The sequence below is a fragment of the Prionailurus viverrinus genome, unplaced genomic scaffold (assembly GCF_022837055.1).
Source record: "Prionailurus viverrinus isolate Anna unplaced genomic scaffold, UM_Priviv_1.0 scaffold_33, whole genome shotgun sequence".
NCBI lineage: Eukaryota > Metazoa > Chordata > Mammalia > Carnivora > Felidae > Prionailurus > Prionailurus viverrinus.
The window spans coordinates 8,294,389-8,312,833 of NW_025927604.1; the positions used below are offsets into that span (position 1 = coordinate 8,294,389).

General features: G+C 56.3%; 1 protein-coding gene and 1 long non-coding RNA gene across 4 annotated transcripts; one reads left to right on the top strand and one right to left on the bottom strand.

Moving 5' to 3' along the window:
• Nucleotides 1-2,177: 2,177 nt before the first annotated feature.
• CUNH2orf50 (chromosome unknown C2orf50 homolog) lies at nucleotides 2,178-11,626 on the top strand. The gene is made up of 4 exons (XM_047845106.1): nucleotides 2,178-2,407; nucleotides 6,351-6,390; nucleotides 8,380-8,607; nucleotides 11,134-11,626. Exons 1-3 carry the CDS (start codon nucleotides 2,178-2,180, stop codon nucleotides 8,569-8,571), a joined length of 462 nt encoding a protein of 153 aa, XP_047701062.1. The 3' UTR covers nucleotides 8,572-8,607; nucleotides 11,134-11,626.
• On the bottom strand, nucleotides 4,075-8,200 carry LOC125158260 (uncharacterized). Of its 3 annotated transcripts, XR_007149306.1 has the most exons (5): nucleotides 7,555-8,200; nucleotides 6,965-7,158; nucleotides 6,122-6,293; nucleotides 5,146-5,235; nucleotides 4,080-4,250 (listed from the first exon to the last, which is right to left on the bottom strand). It is a non-coding gene; the product is annotated as an uncharacterized LOC125158260 (long non-coding RNA). The 3 variants fall into 3 exon arrangements; XR_007149305.1 differs by having other exon boundaries at nucleotides 4,075-5,235; nucleotides 7,555-8,197; XR_007149304.1 differs by lacking the exons at nucleotides 4,080-4,250; nucleotides 5,146-5,235 and having other exon boundaries at nucleotides 5,698-6,293; nucleotides 7,555-8,197.
• Nucleotides 11,627-18,445: the final 6,819 nt, after the last annotated feature.

The following is an 18,445-nucleotide window of genomic DNA, read 5'->3' on the forward strand; positions in this document are numbered from 1 at the left end:
GCTGTTCCAAGCTGCTCTACGTCACAGCCTGTGGTTGGCTTTACAAGAGGTGTCCCACGTGGCAGGCACCGCCGCCTCTAAACACGCTCATGGGGCCCCTTCCAGAGGTTCCAGGAGGTAGGAGCTGCCACTCCTTGGCAAAGCAGAGACCTGTCCCCGCTGTGCTGAGGGCACAGACACCAAAGAGACAATAGCCACCGGGAAAGCCTGTTTCTGGGCCCCCGGGGTTCCACCCAGTTCATCTTCATTGGGAAAAACGTCAAGGTCACTGAATGCCAGCCTGCCTATCCCAGCTCTGGAGCAAGAACAGAGGAGAGAGAAGAGACAGACTCCACCCGCCCCACAGCCTCTGCTTTTGGGCTGGTTTTGCTCCAGAAGGTCACACCACTCAGCCGCCCCCTCAGGCAAGTGCTGGCGGCTGTCACCCCATCTCTGCTCCAGCCCTCTGCGCCCCCCCCCCAACCAGTGTGGGCTTCACCGCCTCTCACCTGGGGCCCCGCAGTTGTCATTCCCCAGCTTCTTGTCCTTTCCTGATGCTTCTTTGCCCTGCAACCCCCTGGGGCTTCAAGCCAGCAGGGTCTCCCCCTTGTGCACTAACTCGGGGCACAGCTCCGACACCTGTGGCCGGGGGCCCCACTCACCAGCCTCAGACCTCCCTTCTCTCACCTCCCCCCCCCCCCGAAACCGATGCCCCCTCTGAAATCCCCGCATTTGTGCTTTCCCCAATTTTTCCACCTGGCAAGTTCTCTTCACCTCTCCTTGGTGCCTCTCTCGTGAAAACAGAATCCAGCGCGAGCTCAGGTGCGTTGGCTGAACTTGTCCGCACACCCCGGGGCGCCCTGTGCACACCTCTGTGGAGTGTGGCTTTGTCTGCGCCTAGTCGGCTACGAGTCTATTTCCCAGCTATGCAGAGCCGTGAGCGCCACGCCCAGCTCCATCGCCCCCCCCCCGAACAGCTTCAAGGAAAGAGAGGAGGGTCTGCCAGCGGCGGGGGACAGTCAAAGGCCGAGAGACCTGGGAGCATTAGTTCTGGGAGCAGAAGCCACGGGGGAGGGGTGTCTGAGGAGGCCAACTGAGCCACACGAGAAGAGGCCCGGGCCACAGAGCAATCCGGGCCACACTGGGTCAGGGCAGAATCGCAGCCAGAGGTTCAGAACCGGAATCCCCACCTGCTGGTTCTCCTTGTTTCCTTCAGAGGATCCAAACTCAAGGCCAAGCCTCAGTTAGTGACTGAGTGACCTTGGGCAGTCACTTAATCTTGCTGGGGAGGGCCTCGGTGTCCTCATCTGTGGAACGGGGTTGGAAGTACCTGCCTTGGATGATTGGGAGGGTTCAGCAAGGTAACGGACAGTGCTTTGCAAACCCTCCAGCTCTGCGGAGCCAGAACAGGCACTCATCGCAAAGTATCACTAATTTGCCCTTGCCTGCCACAGGCTCACACCTCCTCCAGGGAGAAGGGCGCATCACACCGGCACCCGCCCTGTGCCCTGTCGTCCACGCTTCGTCCACCTTCTCACGGGAGCCCTGCATCCGCGGGGGAGCCGAAGGGATTAGTGTTGCCCGTTCCCAGGCTCCCAAAGGGGCAGGGGCTGCTCAGGGTCATGTGGCAGTTGGGAGGCTGGGCCCAAAGCCCCACATCCTGTCTGGGAGCCAAAACACCCGTCTTTTCTCACTGCCCCAGAAGTCTGGGCTTTGATCCCTCTCCGTATTTGATCCCTCTCCCCCTATGCCGTATGGAGGTCTCCAGCCAGGCGGGCAGGGGACAGAACTGAGGGGCAGCTGAGTTGGGCCTCGCACAGACATCTCACACGCGCGCACACACACACACACACACACATACACGCCCTTCCTTTTCTTTCCTGAGCTCACGTGGGTGCCGCCCAGTTACTAGGGCAACAGTCAACACAGACAGAGGCTGAAAACGAAGCTGGGCTCAAGGGCTGTCCCACCGCTCTGAGCTTGGGGTCTTGAGGGGCGGCGACCCCTGCCAGGCTCCCCTGGGGTTCAGAGGGAGGGGGGGATCCCAGGAGGGTTCCGAGCTCAGACAGGAGTCTCTCTCTCTCTCTCTCTCTCAGTCTCTGTCTTTTTGTCTCTTTCTCTCTCCCTCTCCCTCCGTCTCTCTCAGTCTCTCTCTCTCTCTCTCTCTCTCACACACACACACGCACACACACGGATCCATGGGGAGTCACCCCCACCCTGGGTTCCAGAGAACCACATCCGCTGGGTACCGGCTCCCCCCCACCAGGCCGTCCGCCTTACACACCCCCACTGCCCAGAGCAGCCCTGCGGTGGGCAGGGGTCTTGCTGGCGGTCGCCGAGCCCCCCAGGCCCCCGGAACTGATGGTGTGCAGCAGGATCAACTGTGGAGGGAGCTCCTGGAGGCCGAGAGACGGGGCCAGCGGCGCTGGTGAGTGCTCTGCCTGACCCCCAGCCCAACTCAGGGTCTAGGAAGCTTCTGGAAACAGAGAGACAGATGAGAAGGAGTAAGCCAGGCAAACGGTGTTGATGGAGAAGTGCTCGGGGCCAGGGGGCCGGGAGCACATGCCTTGGTGGGACTTGAGCCGGAGGGTGGGAGAGGTGGGCAGGGGCCAGGTGACCCGCCTCGTTCATTCTGGGGTCCCGTCTGCCTTTGGCGTGGCCCCTCCGGCTGGCGCTCCCGGGACTGACTGCGGGGGGCCGGCCAGGACACGGGGCGGGGGGCGGCTTTCTGGGGGACCGCTGGCCCTCGGACCAGGGGAAGGACGTCCCTGCAGGCACCACTCGGTCCAGACGCCGTTAGGAGGGCCACCTTGTCGGGCCGCGACACGGGACGGCCTGGACCTGGCTCCCGGAGCGTGCACTCTCAGGACAGGGCGGCCAAAGAGCTAGCGGACAGACGAAAAAGCAGAGTGTGACTGTGTCATGGGGAGAGAGGCGCTCCGAGGGCCTCCGGGACGACACGGCACTCAGGAGGTAGGGGTGACGCGTCTCCTGCCTGGATGATTAACGGAGGCGGCTCTGGGGTGGAGACTCGGAGGGCCGGCTGGCTTTCAAGCCCCCGAACCCCGTCCAGGTGGAGCCGGACATCAGTAGTCCAGAGCTGGGCACTGGACCCACAGGGACAAAAAGCAGAGAGGTGGCCAGGAGGGGAGGGAGAAGGGAAGTGACCGCCAAGAGACACGGGGTTTCTTTTGGGGGCGACGGACATCGTGGCGATGGTGCACAAGTCGGAATATACCGGAAACCACTGGAGCACACACTGTAGGAGGATGAACCTTATGACATGTGGATTTGATCTCGAGTGAACCAAAAAGGAAACCGGTGAACAGAAAGAAAAGAAACTGGCCCTGGAAAGGTGATAAGCTTTCCCTGGAAGGGCATGACGGGTCTCCAGCGGTGAGGTCATAGCACAGAGCTGGCAACGTTCAGTCGCTGGACGGAAAAGTAGCCAGGAGACTGAGAAAGGCTGCCAGAGAAGAAAGGGTCCCAGAAACCAAGAGGACAGGGTTGAGGGAAATCGAGAACCGTTCAGCCCAACAGAAATACGAGTCACAGGCGTACTTTTCCATATTCTAGTAGCGACCTTAAAAAAATGTAACAAGAAATTAGGGAAATCCATTTTAATAACGCACGTTTTTGTGTTTTTTATTTATTTTTGAGAGAGAGAGAGAATGAGGGAGGGGCTGGGAGTGGGGGGGTGGGGGTGGGACAGAGGATCGGAAGGGGGCTCTGGGCTGACAGCAGCGAGCCGGATGCGGGGCTTGAACTCACGAACTGTGAGGTCATGACTTGAGCCAAAGTCGGACGCTCAACCGACTGAGCCACCCAGGCACCTCTTCATAACATATCTTACCGAAAATATTATCTTTTGGGCAGGCAGTCAATATTTTAATTTTTTTTTTTCCACGTTTTTATTTATTTTTTTGGGACAGAGAGAGACAGAGCATGAACGGGGGAGGGGCAGAGAGAGAGGGAGACACAGAATCGGAAACAGGCTCCAGGCTCCAGGCTCCGAGCCATCAGCCCAGAGCCTGACGCGGGGCTCGAACTCACGGACCGCGAGATCGTGACCTGGCTGAAGTCGGACGCTTAACCGACTGCGCCACCCAGGCGCCCCAGGCAGTCAATATTTTAAAAAGAATTAAAGAGATACGTGCCTCCTTCTTTGTACCAAGTCTGTGAAATCCGGTCTGTATACTTTGCGCTCACAGCAGACCTCGACTCACAGGTGCTCGGTAAGCCAACCTCCTGGGGTTTTACAGACAGAGAAACTGGGGGCCCAAGAACACAGTGACCTCGTCAGGGCCACACAGCAAGCGAAGCGGGCTGCAGGCAAAGCCAGGACAGGGGCCCCGCGCTCTCTCCTCATACCCTGCTGCCTCCCGCTAAGTCTTAGCCAGGCTCTGAGGCCAAGGCCCGTGCCTTCTGTCAACTCAAAATCAAAGCTATTGAAACGTGGCTCCCTCGTGACAGGAAAGGGGGTGATGGCGGGGGGGGGGGGGGGGGGGGGAGGGTCAGGACACTTGGGGAAGATGGAAGGAAATGAACGGGCAGAGCGGGGAGAGTGCGGCAAAGAAGGGCAGAGGGGAGACAGGCCCCCAGGGAAGGCTCGGGCAGGAAGGTTCCAGATGTCTCCAGACGGCTATACACAGGAGACTCAGTTCAAAGCCTGAGCATGGACTTTGAACAATCAGGCAACTTGGAGAACAACCAAAAAGAACCTCTAGAAATAAAAATCCGTAACGTGGAAATACAAAACACAACTGGAATGAGGATTCATAAACTCAGATAGACGCGTTGCAATTACTCAGAAAGACAGGGAGGGGGACCCCACGGGGGGATCAGAACCCTAGAGAACAGAACCAACATACCCTTCCCCAGAGCTCCCCAAGGAGAGACTGGGAGAGATGAAATATTTGAGGAGAAAATGTCCAAGAACTTTCTAGAACCAAAGAAATGCATGCCTCCACAGACACTGGAGGATGTGCTCCATGGCAGGAGAGTGAACAAGGAAGGAGGGCCCGGGATTCAGAAAGAGAGAATCCCCGGAGTGGAGGTCGGGACGGCAGGAGCAGGTCCTGGGCAGCAGCCCCAGTGGGCACTGGGCGACCCGGGCTCCTGGACGGCGGCCTCCGGAGAACAAATGTGAGAGAGACAGCTGATTACCTGTTGCATCTGATTGTGCAGAAAATCTTGCCGCAAGGGGCTTCACAATTTTGTTGGAGGGTTTGGAATCAGTGATATGAACAGAGAAAGCTAAAAAACAAAGGACAAAAAATGGGAGGGGCGTCTGGGTGGCTCAGTCCGTTGAGCGTCTGACTCTTGATTTTGGCTCAAGTCATGATCCCGGGGTCATGGGATCGAACCCTGTGTCGGGCTCAGTGCTGAGCACCGAGTTTGCTTAAGATTCTCTCTCTCCCCTCTGTCTCTCTCCCATTTGTTCTCTTTCTCTCTCTTTCTCTCGAAAAAAGAAAACAGGGACAAGATGTGATTATGAACCCTAGAAAAAATTTTAAGCCGTACAAGGAACTGAGCTCATATGATCTTAGGTAGTTGCTCCATGAAGATCATTTACAGAAACCCGAGGATGTAAACAATACATATGAATTGAGCCAAAATCTAGCACAGGATAATTTTGGAGGAAGTGAGGGGAAGGAAAGGGGCAAGAGAGCTAACTCAAAATCTCCCATAATTGAAAGTCCACAGGTACGCTTACAGTTTCAAAAACTCAAGAAATGGCAACCTAGGTTTATTGTTCCAGAACATGGTGGCGAGACGCCCAAAGAAACAGCCAAAGCCTTTTAAACTTGACCCCAGGCTGGGGGCGCTCAGGGGCTGTGAGGACGGGGGCACAGAAGCCTGTTTTTATTATGTCTTATGGAATTGTTCAACTCCTTAGGAACAGATTAAAATAAAAATTACCCTAGCGACACAGGTAATGCCCCTCTCCTCGTGATCCCTGTGTCTGTCCCTGTCCCCTGCCCCTTCCCGCCTTCCTCTGCCGCGCGCACCGGACGCGCAGTGGGTGAGCGGAAACTGGTTTTTCTTCACAAGATACTCGGGGGCTCCCCTGTGGCCCTAAAGATGCAGAGGCGCACGGGGCGGGGGGTGGGGGGGGGACTCGCACCACTGGGTTTCTCACCGCGGGCTACGTCCCCTGGCACACGTCAGGAATGCTGGAAATATTTGTTCGTTCTGTAGGACGCGCACCGGCTGCGTTTTCCGTGTTTGTTTCACTTGATCACGGAAGCTCCTTCTATGACGTAACACGTGCATCACCGTCTCGACTCATTCCCTTGACGCCGCGAAAGTCCCTTGTGAAAAAAATGCCACAGGGAGATGTAACACTGCCCACGTGTTTTCCTTTCCAGGGCTCAGAACTGGAGTTTCTTGAAAGACTATGATCCCCTGGTAAGGCCAGCGATGTTCCTGTGGCGCACCCTTGAACCGGGAATGTCCCCGCACTCATCTGACATTGATTGAGGACCTACTGTGTGTTAGATGCTGGAATGTGCAGAGACAAAAACCAAAATGCTCTCTTGTCTCAAGACACTCGGGGTCAGGGGAAGAGAAAATGCTTCGAGCATTTAGGTATTAGGTCTCCCCGGTGTTTCTTGATTTTATGAAGATGAACCAACTAGAAATGTTTTCCCCCGTATGAGGATGTCAGCCATGTGTAGTGAGGGGTATGCGGTGTTTTCCGCATGGAGAATGAGCTTGGGCGGGCATATTTGTAAACCGATTCCCCGCTTCGACATCGCCACCTCCGACCCATCCTCCATATTGCTACCGGAGTAACTTTCCCAAGCCACAAAACTGGCCATATCCCTCCCCTGCTTAAAATCCTTCAATAAATCTGCGTGTCTCGGGGTGGCTTACGATGCTTCTCGCGATCTAGCCCTGCCTGCCTCCCCACGCTGACCTACACGCTGTTTTGGTGAGGCCTCTGTGCATGCCGTTCCCCTGCCTGGCGTGCCCTTCCCACCTTGTCCGCGTGAGGGGCTCTTAAGTCTTGGTCATCCTTCAAGACCCCACTCAAGTGCCTCCTCCTGTGACATCTGTCCTTCCTGAGCGGGCTCAATCAGATCACTCTGTTCTTGACTGGCCGGCGTATCCAACCCCCTCCTTTGGTGGAGCGCGTCGTGTTTCAATGCTCAGTTTCACCAGGCAGTGGGCTCCCTATAGAAGGGACAAAGATGGCTTCATCGCTGTACCCCACCCGCCAGCTGTGCCCTACCCCCCAGCGTCCAAAAAATAGTTGGCGCTCCGTTAATGTCGGAGGAGTGACCCAATGGGAGACTGAATCATGAGACCTGAAATCCTACACTGAGCTCCTGGTCTGGGCTCCCAGCCCCCGGAGTCCCCCTGCCAGGAGCTAGGTGTTAGCCACCCGATCACCGAAACCTGAGTCACGTCCAAAGGTGGGGCCACCCGGGCACGGGCCTTCCTCAGTGAAAGCCAGCATCCTATGATTTCACTGGCCCTGCAACTTCTATTCGACGCGGGGTAGCACGGAGTTAACCCTTGTTTAAACAAGGGCTCACCCGATTATGCTCAGCTCATGCATTTACTCACCTTTCAGTCACCGAAGTCACCAGAAACACATGCGCAAATGTGCAGAGCGGCACCCCCAGACTGGGAATCAACCCCCATGCCGCCCGCGGCAGCAGGGGTGAATGATGGGGAATGTTCGTGCAAGCCACGCAGTGGCACGCGGGGTAGCAAGGGCAACGAATGAGCTGCAGCCACACCCAGAAAAATGTGGACAAACCCGGAAAACGTTCAGGAGAGAAAGGAGCCACGGTCTTTTTAAGATAAAAGATCAGACAAAGTTCAACACCGGGCAAAACCCGGGAATTAGAGAGGGAGCCCAGGACGCGTCGGGGCTGGAGGCTGGCTGCGGGGTCGGGAGGAAGCGTGTCCGGGTCCTGTGGTCACTTCTCGACCTGGGTGCGGCTGCCCAGACAGGCCCGCGTCGTGGCGGCTTGTGGAGCTGCACGGGCACGATTTGGGGACGTTCCTGCGTGTGTGTTAGACTTCGAGTAAAAGCTCCCCCCGAAACCAACCCTCTGCGCTCCCACCGGACGTGAGGCAGCGTCTCCGGTCACGGGGATAGAGAGAGGAGTCAGACCCGGTCCCTCCCGGGTCCTTGGAGGTCAGGCATCAAAGTGAAGGGGTCAGGGGAGCGGCCGAGCTAGGGAGCCCCGGGTGAGGAAGACGCATTTGGCCATAGATGAGGAGTCTCCTGACCCTTCCGGGCTCCCAGGTCAGAACTGGGACGGAAGCAGCCGGAGAAGGCAGCCTGCTGAGGCCACCTGCCCCCTGCTCCCTGTGTCCCCTTCCCTGCAGGCCTCTCCTGCTTTCCCTGCCGCCTGTGACACAAACTGTCCCCGCTCTCAGGGCGAGAAGAAGGCACCTGTGACGTTGCCGGAGAACGTGCCTTTCTTTTCCGACGCAGTCCCCAGTTCCACGAACCAGGTGGTGGGCAGCAGGGTGGACACGCCCCTGGGGCAAACCCTCATCGGCATGGACTTCTTCTTCGTGGAGGGGGTCCGGAAGAAGAAGCTGGAAGCCGAGCTGCAGCCCGTGTAGGAGGAGGAGGGGCCAGGGCCGGCGGGCCTGCCCCAGGTGAGTGTGCCAGTGGCGCGGGGAGGCCGCGGCCCGGGTCAACCGCCACGCGTGTCAACCGGCCCCGCCTTCCCTCCTGCGCGGCCCTTCCGAGCGCCGCACTGGCCCATTTTCACACACGAGATCAGAAGGACTCCAGGGACCCGCCCAGGGGCATAGAGGCGGCGGTTGGGACTCCCTCGCGAGGCCGGTGACCGGCCCTTGTGTGGCCACCCAGCGAGTGACAGAAAACAGCACATATGTATGATCTCACCGCGCTGGGCGTGCCCGGGTCTGGTTTGTTTCTGGAGGCCAAAGGCCTCTTGCGGGTAGGGTAACATATCCGTGGGCCCCAGGGATTAAGACATGGGCGCCACCGGTGGGCCAGGTTTTCTGCCACCGCATACAGAAGTAACACAATTACTGATTTCATAAGGTTGAAATGAGCTTCCGCTCAGAGCAGCCCCCGGACCATGGCCCGAGGGTGTGTTTGCCGAGGACGCCCCTCTTTTGGGAGGGAGAGTAGCATCCCGGCGAACCATCCAGGGAAGATGCGGGTCCCCACACAGGGGCCGCGGAGAGGTCCGCTCCCGGGTCAGTCTCTCCGTCTCCCTCGTCCCCGCGTGATGGTCTGCGAGGTCTGCGAGGTCACGGTCAGGCTGGAGCTGAGCCGGGAGGAGCCGTCCCACGGAGCCTGAGCTGGGGCCCCGTCAGCTGCCCCTGGGAGCCTGTGACCCGGACCCACTCCAAGCCCACTGTGCTCCGGGGAGGACACGGAGGGGCCTGGGCCCGGGCTCAGCCACAGCAGGAAAGGGAAGCAGGGCGCCTGGGGTCCAGATGGGGTCTTTTTTATGTTTATTTATTTCTGAGACAGAGAGAGGCAGAGGACGAGCGGGGGAGGGGCAGAGAGAGAGGGGGAGACACAGAATCCGAAGCAGGCTCCAGGCTCCGAGCTGTCAGCACAGACCGCGACAAGGGCCTCGAACTCAGGAGCAGTGAGGTCATGACCTGAGCCGAAGTCAGCCGCTCAATCGGCTGAGCCGCCCAGGCACCCCCTGATGGGGTCTTATTTCCATTTGAGAGAGAGGGTGAAGCAGGAGGTATTCTGGGAACTCTCAGGAGGTGGGAAGGTCGAGGTTAAATGCAGATGCGGGGAGAGGAGCCCAGCGGACCAGAGGGAATCATCCAGAACCCAGAGCTTCTCTGCCTGCCCCTGGAGGGAGGGAGGGAGGCCCGGGGACGGGCGTGGGCTCCGCCACTCCCTGGGAGAACAGCCACTTAGGGACAATGTGATTGTTGAGCACAGGCTCTGTGCTTGGCACAGGACCTGAATGGTCTCTTTTATAAGGATCATTGTCACCATTTGAGAGGTTTGGAGACTAAGCCACAACTCCATTCCGTCCGGCCAGGGTCCCACAGCTGGCGAAGAGCCAGGCTGATGCCTGACTCACCACCCTCTCCTCTCCGGGCCTCAGTCTCCACAGCTATAAAATGGGGGAGGAGGAACTGATTCCCAGGACCTCGCCAGCTCAGGGCTGTACCTCTGGGCACGCAGGGGTGCAGGGGGTACCGAATCCTGCCGGTTTACAGGTGCATGCGTTGGTTGCAGTCGTGCTGAGTGACATCCCACTCCGTCTCTGGCTCCCGGGTCCCCATGATCTTGACTGGCTCGGCTGGACTTGGCTCGAAGCTGCAGGTGGGGTCCAAGTCCGTCCATATGTCTCTCATTATCTCGGACCCACGGCTTCCTGGGGCATGTTCTCACGGCACACGCGAGGCTTCTGCGTGTGCACATCCACTGACGTTTCATCGGCTAAGCGAGTCACGCGGCCGAGCCCAGCCTCACGAGGGCAAGAAAGCACACTCTGCCCACAGCGGGAGCATCAGAAGGCAAATCTTGGCTGAATAATCGTCCCAACTACGATACAGAGGATCTGACCAATTCCATGAGGGCCTTTGGGCAATAGTTAGTTCTTTGTAAACTGAGCTGGTCCTTGAGAAAAGGTCAGGGAGATGGGGGAGGGGAGGGCTTTTCTGCTGGATGGGAGAGACAGTGCCAGAAAGGACTGTAAGGCACGGTGGGGGGCGGGGGGGGGGGGGCAGCCGGGAGACCAGCGCTGAGCAGAGAGCCCTGGGGAATAGCCTCGTTCTGCACCCCGCCTGTGCGTGGTACCATCACGGGAGACCCCTCCTCACGGCCGGCCAGCTGTACCTTCCCTTCCCTGCCACGTCTGCCCTCTTCTTGAGAGGATGCCTGCTTCCACCTTCCCACAAACTGGCCACGTCACCCACTGGGAGCCAAGAAGATCGGGGCCACGGGGCATCTGCTATATGTCTCCTTTGGAGCGGAATGAAGAAGGCTGGATGGACCAGGAGGAGAAGTGGGTACCAAGCCAGCACCAGCAAAGGCACCAGTAAAGCCAAAAGGGGCATTAGAAACAGGGAGATGAGGCCAAGGCCAAGGCCAGGAAGAAGCTGGATACAGCTAACGAGCTAGTGAGGCTGAAGGGTTCTTTCTGCCTTTTTTTTTTTTTTTTTTTTAAGTAGGTTTCACACCCAGCGCAGAACCCAGTGCGGGGCTTGACATCATGACTGTGACATCAGGACCTGAGCTGAGATCAAGGGTCGGATGCTTCGCCCACTGAGCCACCCAGGGGCTCCTCTGTCCTCGCTTTATCACTGCTTCTCTGAGCACCCCTGCCTCATTCTCCTCTCTGAGGCAGAACCAGATTCTCTCCTTATATGCAAAAAAGAGAGAGAGAGAGAGAGAGAGAGAGAGAGACCACTTTCCAGGAAGTATACAGGGTGAGTCCAGACTTCTTCCTGTTCCAGAAAGCGAGGAAGTGTTCAAAACAGGATGGGGGAGCATGGAAGGCATGGATGGAAGAGTCAACTCGAAGGGGCTCCCAATGGCCAAATTTGGGACAAGGTGACTTTCAAAATGATGCCCATACCTCACTGCCCTTACAACTTCCAGGCAAAGCCAGTGCCCGCAAATCCCATCAAAGAATAATAATAATAAAGAAGCCATGTGTTCATATCAATAAATGTTTTCTTTTTTTAAATTTTTTTTTTCAACGTTTATTTATTTTTGGGACAGAGAGAGACAGAGCATGAACGGGGGAGGGGCAGAGAGAGAGGGAGACACAGAATCGGAAACAGGCTCCAGGCTCTGAGCCATCAGCCCAGAGCCTGACGAGGGGCTCGAACTCACGGACCTCGAGATCATGACCTGGCCCAAGTCGGACGCTTAACCGACTGCGCCACCCAGGCGCCCCTCAATAAATGTTTTCGATCTTAAGCAGAGGAAGAAAAGCTCTTCTCTACTGGAAAACATAGAATAAATGATAAAAACAGAAAATCACCGTTTTATCACCGACTTCAGTAAGAATCAGTAAAAGACACTAAACGCACTGGGTAAAGATTCACAGGGAGTGATAAAAGGTGACGTCTGGGAGGCTCCCCTTAACCATGTTGTTAAACTTATCCTCACTAACAAGAGTACAGCTGACATCATGTGGTGTGACCCGCTTCCTGCCTGATGGGACCCCCTGTGGAGGAGCACCCACCTGGGGAGCACTCCCCCCCACCCCCTATAACCTGAGCCGCATCATGAAGACACGCTAGGCACAACCCAACGGGGGGGGGGGCATTCTGCCGAACAGCCGGCCCTGATTCTTCAAAACGTCAATATCAGGGTGCCCAGGGGGCTCAGTCAATCGAGCGTCTGACTCTTGAATTTGGCTCAGTTCATGATCCCAGGGTCATGGTCAATTGAGCCCCACATGGGGCTCCACACTGAGCATGGCCTGCTGAAGATTCTCTCTCTCTCTCTCTCTCTCTTTCTCTCCCTCTCTCCTTTTCCTCCCCACCTTCCTCTGCACGCTCTCTCTCTTGCTAGAAAAGATTTTTTTAAATAACTGAAAAACATTTTAAAAAGTCAAAGTCGTAAAAGACACGGGGTGGCTGAGGATGTGATCTACATTACAGGCGGCACAGAGCACATTCTGGACCAACTCCCACGACAAAGCAACAGTCTCTAAAGGACACTTTGCAGACTAAAGTCAGAGGACAGGCACTAAATATGAGACAATAGCCCTGCACCAATGTCAAGTGTGCACGGCGTGATAATCACATCAAGGTTATGTAGAAGAATGCCTCCCGTTCTTTTTTTAAAATGTTTTATTTATTGTTGCAAGCGAGAGCGAGGGTGAGTGCGGAGGGGCAGAGAGAGAGAGGGAGACGCAGAATCCGAAGCAGGCTCCAGGCTCCGAGCTGTCCGCACGGAGCCCGATGCAGGGCTCGAACCCACAGACCGCGAGATCATGACCTGAGCCGAAGTCGGACGCTTAACCGACGAGCCACCCAGGCGCCCCTGAATGCCTCCCATTCTTAAGGGATGTACGAGGAGTAGTTAGGGGGAAAGTGTCATGATGTCTAAAACTCCCTTGCAAATGGTTTGACCGCCACAAAATGTGTGCGGTATGTAAATAGAAACAAAGCAAATGTGGACAAGAATGTTAACAATTGACAAACCTAAGTAAAGAGCCTATGGATGGTCACTGAAGTGTTCTTGCAACCTTTCTGTCGGTTTGGGAATCTTAAAAACAAACAAACACACATGGTGACAGTGGAATGGCCACAGCCAATGGTTCCTGGGTCCACGGCTCCCCTACTGAAAAGCCGGGATGATAACGGAATCTGTCAGCGCTCAGCCCCGAATTCCCCAGGAAGATGTTGCGTGACCAGCTTCCGGGGTGGGGGTCAGGCTGGTGTGACAGGCTGTCACCCGTAGGCTGTCACCCGTCTAACCGTGTAGATGGGGAAGAAGCAGAGGTCTTCCAGATGGGGACAGGTGTTGTGGGCTGGAGAGATACCCCATTGGGTGTGCACTTAGCCCCCATCCTGGCAACTCCCCACCCGCCTAGGATACAGAGGAGTCCCCAAGGTCAGCCACTCGGATGGGCCAACATGTTATGGGATGTCCCAGCTGGAACCTGGGGCCCGGGGCTCCCCACCTTCCTGCAGGGCCCAAACCTGACTCCACCTAGAGCCACCCTCTCCCCACAGCCTCAGGAGCAAAGCCAGTATTCACGAATCCCAAAAATACTTTGCTAGTTTGCGCTCGGTAGGGAATCACCATAAATGAAACACCTACTGTGTACCTCGCAGGAAATTTGTGCGGTGCGTATGATTATCCCCATTTTATTTTTTTTTAATGTTTATTTATTTCTGAGACAGAGAGAGACGGAGCATGAGTGTGGGAGGGGCAGAGAGGGAGGGAGACACAGAATCTGAAACAGGCTCCAGGCTCTGAGCTGTCAGCACAGAGCCTGACGTGGGGCTCGAACTCACAGACCGCGAGATCACGACCTGAGCCGGAGTCGGACGCTCAACCAACTGAGCCTCCCAGGCGCCCCTGATTATCCCCATTTTAAGACGAAGAAATTGAGGCCTAGGGAAGTTAAGGGCTTGACCATCTCGTGTAGCCAGTGAGGGCCATGCTGGGAAGACAGCAGAGGTTTGCAGGATGCCTGGGTCCCGCGCCCACATCAGCCACATCCGGGGCTTCATGCAAAGCAGCCAGGGCAGGGAGAGGCTCACAGCCAGGGGGAGACCCTCTTCCTACAGCCCCACCGCAGCCGGCGGACCCCCAGAGCTGGCGGCTTCTGTCTTCGGCCTGGTGGTTGCTTGTCCCACACCAGAGAAGGAGAGCTGCGTCTCACAGAGCTGCCTTGGGTGGAGAGCGCTTCCAGAAGAGAAGGGGCAGGCTGGGCCCCAGGCTGCAGCCACTCTCCTGGAGCTGTTCCTGCAGAGCCAGGATGAGCAGAGGGAGAGCAGATGAGGAGGGAGAAGAGGGAACCGCAAAGTGGAGAAAGCCTCAGAGCTTCAGCAGGTAAGCGGAGCGCCATGATGCAAACCACACGGCAGGCCCTCTGCAGATTCTAGATGCTTCTACCGTTGTCACTCCTGCTACTGCAAAGCCTTTGATGCTTGTGAGAAGGCTCCTGACTCCCCCGTCTTACTTCCTACAAGCAGCAACTGTCCGCTGATGAGCAATCAAACCCCACCGCACATACGGAAGCAGGAACAGCTTGCACCCACGTCACATTGTCTGAGAATGCGCTGGGTTCACTGAAACCAGGGGGGGGGCACCTAGTCAGCTGTGTGGGTTCCCCTTGCCGTGACGCCTCCACAGCCCTGAGGCACAATCCCGGATCCAGACAGAGCAGAGATGCTCCCCGTCGGTGCTCCTGAGGGCAGGCTCACCACCTCCTTCTCTTCCAGGGGTGTCCTCTGCCCCCTGCGTGGTGCCCAGCTTGCTCGTGCCCTCTTCTATCTCCATTCTCAGCCGCTCACGGGACAGAACCCAGAACTCAAAACCACAGGTCCATGGCCAAGTCCAGACGAGTCATTTGTGTTCAGAGCAGCAGGGCACTCTGGAAGGGTCAGGGAGAGCGGATGCGGAGGGCGGGGAGTCCCCTTTGCCCCGAGATGGTCGCAGACACAGCCGTGGTGATGTTTCTGCCAGACTTCCTGCAGCCTTCATCCTCGCAGCTGGCCCCTGGCCCTGGGGCTCAGACACTCTCTCTCTTCCCCACGCCCTGGGTCCAGGGCCCTCTCCAGTCCGCCCATCTCCTTGCACTGGGAGCCCTGCAGCCTGTCTGAGCCCTCCGCGTTGGAGGGAAATGAGATGGGAAACTGTGGGGAATAGGCTTAGAAATCCCCCGGGCTTACACCAATGGGTTAACAAGGCATAAAGAATTGCAAAGCCATAGGGTGTTCTCACCTAAGTTTGGGTAAATGAGATAAGACCCCCAGAATAGAGAGGGAGGGGCAAAGGCCCCAGAATAGAGAGGGGGGCAAAGGTCCCCAATACAAAGGTATGTGAGGTAAGCAAGATGAGGCGTTCAGGGCAGAAGCGCCCCCCAACTTAGTACTATAGCAGGAAGCTGCTTACACAGGAAGGAAGGACCAAATTAGGTAAGCAGGTAAATAGAGTATAGACGGCTGTGCTTCGGGTGAAGCTGCCCAGAGCAAAGATGATGAACAAAAAAAAAATGTGCCTTGTTAACCCTGAGGTTAAGTGTCCTACCTGTCTCATCCCTGAGGCTAAGATAAACCGAGGTGGTGCCTCGTGTCGTGTCCGCTGTAAACATCCTTCCACCTGACCGCCCAGTGCCAGGATTGTGTTTTGTTATTAACCCAACCCCCTAACCCTGAACATCTTCAAGACCCCCTTTCCCTCACGTCCATGAGTTAATGTTCACAGATTCATTGTTTCTCTGTGCACGCCCATGGCCATGTTTGTAAGCCTTCTGATCCTAATAAAAATGGGGCAAGGACCCTTACTCGAGGCTCTGGTCTCCTCCCGGACGTTAGCCATCTCTCGCATTTTAATCCTGCGTCCCGCTCTCTTGCTGGACAAGAGAGAACTTTAGACCCACAGTCTGCGACAGGAAATCAGGGCTGCACCGCATGGGCTTTGGACAAAAAGCTCCCACTCACCCTATGGTGGCCTCAGCCCTCAACCTTCAGCTTTGACACCCACACATATCAGAGCACCAACGGTTTAGACCAGGTCCGCCCTGCATGACTCTCCCCACACCCTAGCATCCAGGGAGGCACGAGCAACAGAAATTTTGTCTCGTGTCCGAAGCTCCCCAGATCCTGCTAGCTTTGCCCTGTAGTCTCCGTGCTGCAAGCTGAGGGCGCGGCCCTGTGAAGTCACTGTCTGTGACGGTGGAGCCACAATGAGGCTGGCCCTGGCAATCGGGCCTCTCGCGTGACCAAGCTCCTGCCGAGCAGGTGCGTCCCCAGGAGACCCAGAATGCAGAAGGCACAGCCCCAGGACCCTTCCGCAAGTACAGAGACACAGCAGTGGGTCCTTCTGGGACAGCTGGGCCGGGATGCCCTGTGGCAGGCCCCAGCTTCGAGAACACTGGGCAGCAGCAGAGGCAGCCTCCTGCGGTGGGGGACACACGCACACAGTTCGCCTCCCGGGGACGTTCTTCAGCGAGTTTTCTGTTCCTTAGAGACTCTTCCCAACATCTGCTTCCTCGTCCTTACGCTGCTCAACACTGGGTGACCATAATTAAGCTAATGAAAGTGGGGGGCCGTGTGGTCTGTAACTGAACCTTCACCAACACATTCTTCTTGGCAGAGAACTTCTGGACCCCTCAAACGTCCGGGAGAACGTCCCGTCGTCTCCTGGGACCCAGTCTGGGAGGCTCGCCCAGACTCGTTTTGAATTTACCATAGGGAGCAACCTCACAAGCGTGCAAGTCTGTGACGCAAAGAGAAGTTCTGTTGACCCTTTGGTTCCCACGGGCCGTGGCGACCAACTGAGCCACCCAGGCGCCCCTGGGTGTTTTTGTTAAAAGGAAGATCCTGGTTCAGCAGGTGTATGTGATACATGATATATATATGTGTATATATATATGTGTGTGTGTGTGTGTGTGTGTATATATATTTCAATATATACAGAGTATTATGAATATATATATTATGGACTAAATTCTATCCCCCCCCCAAATTCAAATGTGGAAGCTCTAACCCCCCAAACTGACTGTATTTGGAGACAGGACCTTTAAAGAGGTAACTGAGGTCATAAGGGTGGATCCCTAGTCTGACAGGACTGATGTCCTTTTAAGAAGAGCGAGAGGGGGGCACCTGGGTGGCTCAGTCGGTTGAGCATCTGACTGTAGCTCAGGTCATGATCTCAAGGTTCATGAGTTCGAGCCCCACATCGGGTCTGCTATCAGCACAGAGCCCACTTTGGATCCTCTGCCCCACCCCCTTTCTCTGCCTCTCCCCTGCTCATGCACACGCGCGCACACACACTCTCTCAAAAAAATAAACATAAAAAAAAAAAAAAAAGGAGAGAGACCAGGGATGTGTACACACAGAGAAAAGCCTGTATGAGGACACAAGGAGAAGACAGCTGGGGAGAAGGGTCTCCCCAGAAACCAATCTTGCCAGCATCTTGCACTCCCAGCCTCCAGAACCGTAAGAAAATAAATTTCTGTTGTTTACGCCACCCAGTCTATGGTATTTTGTTAAAGCAGCCTGAGCAGACTAATACCACACACACACACACACACACACTCACACACACACACACACACACACACACACACACCCCTCACCCTAGCTCGGTCTCCTAAGAGGGCAGATTCGCCTGACGCCTCAACAGCACTGAGCACATCTTATCCCAGGTCTTTGTTTCTAAACACCAGGCTCTATTTATTAAAAGGACTCGAGGCTCCTTAGGCGAATGGCTGGTTCCTAGAGAAGCCAGGGAGCCCTATGTAGTAGTCAGGGCACGACTGAGCCAGAGAATCGCAAAGACACACGGCTGGTGGTGCCAATCCAAGAGAGCCAACGTTCCGATGAGTGCGGGGAAGCCGCTGATGTACCCCCACCCTGCGGAGGAGAAGACTGAAGGACCAGGAGGTTGAATGAATCACCTACAATCACACAGCTTATAGGTGTCAAAGCTGGAGCCACCAAGCCAACCCAGCGTCTCGGCTTACACCAAGCTGGGGTGGGGGGACAGGGGTGCCTACGGAGAGTAGAAAGGGCGCTGAGCCCCGGGAACAGGGAAGGGTTCCAGCTGGTGCTGGTCCCTGGACAGGAAGGACGCTGCCTCCCCAAGAACAAAGGAAAGGGGTTTACATCCTTGCCATGGTGATGCGGGAAACAAAGGCTAATGAAAAATTAAGTTCCCTTCCTGCCTACAGCCCACTGACAAGACCTTGAAAGGCAGTGACCTCCCTCTAGGAGCTCAGCTGCCTCCAGGGTGACACTTCGCTGGGGGCAAAGGAGAACCTTGGCTTAACTTTGTCCCAACCTCAAG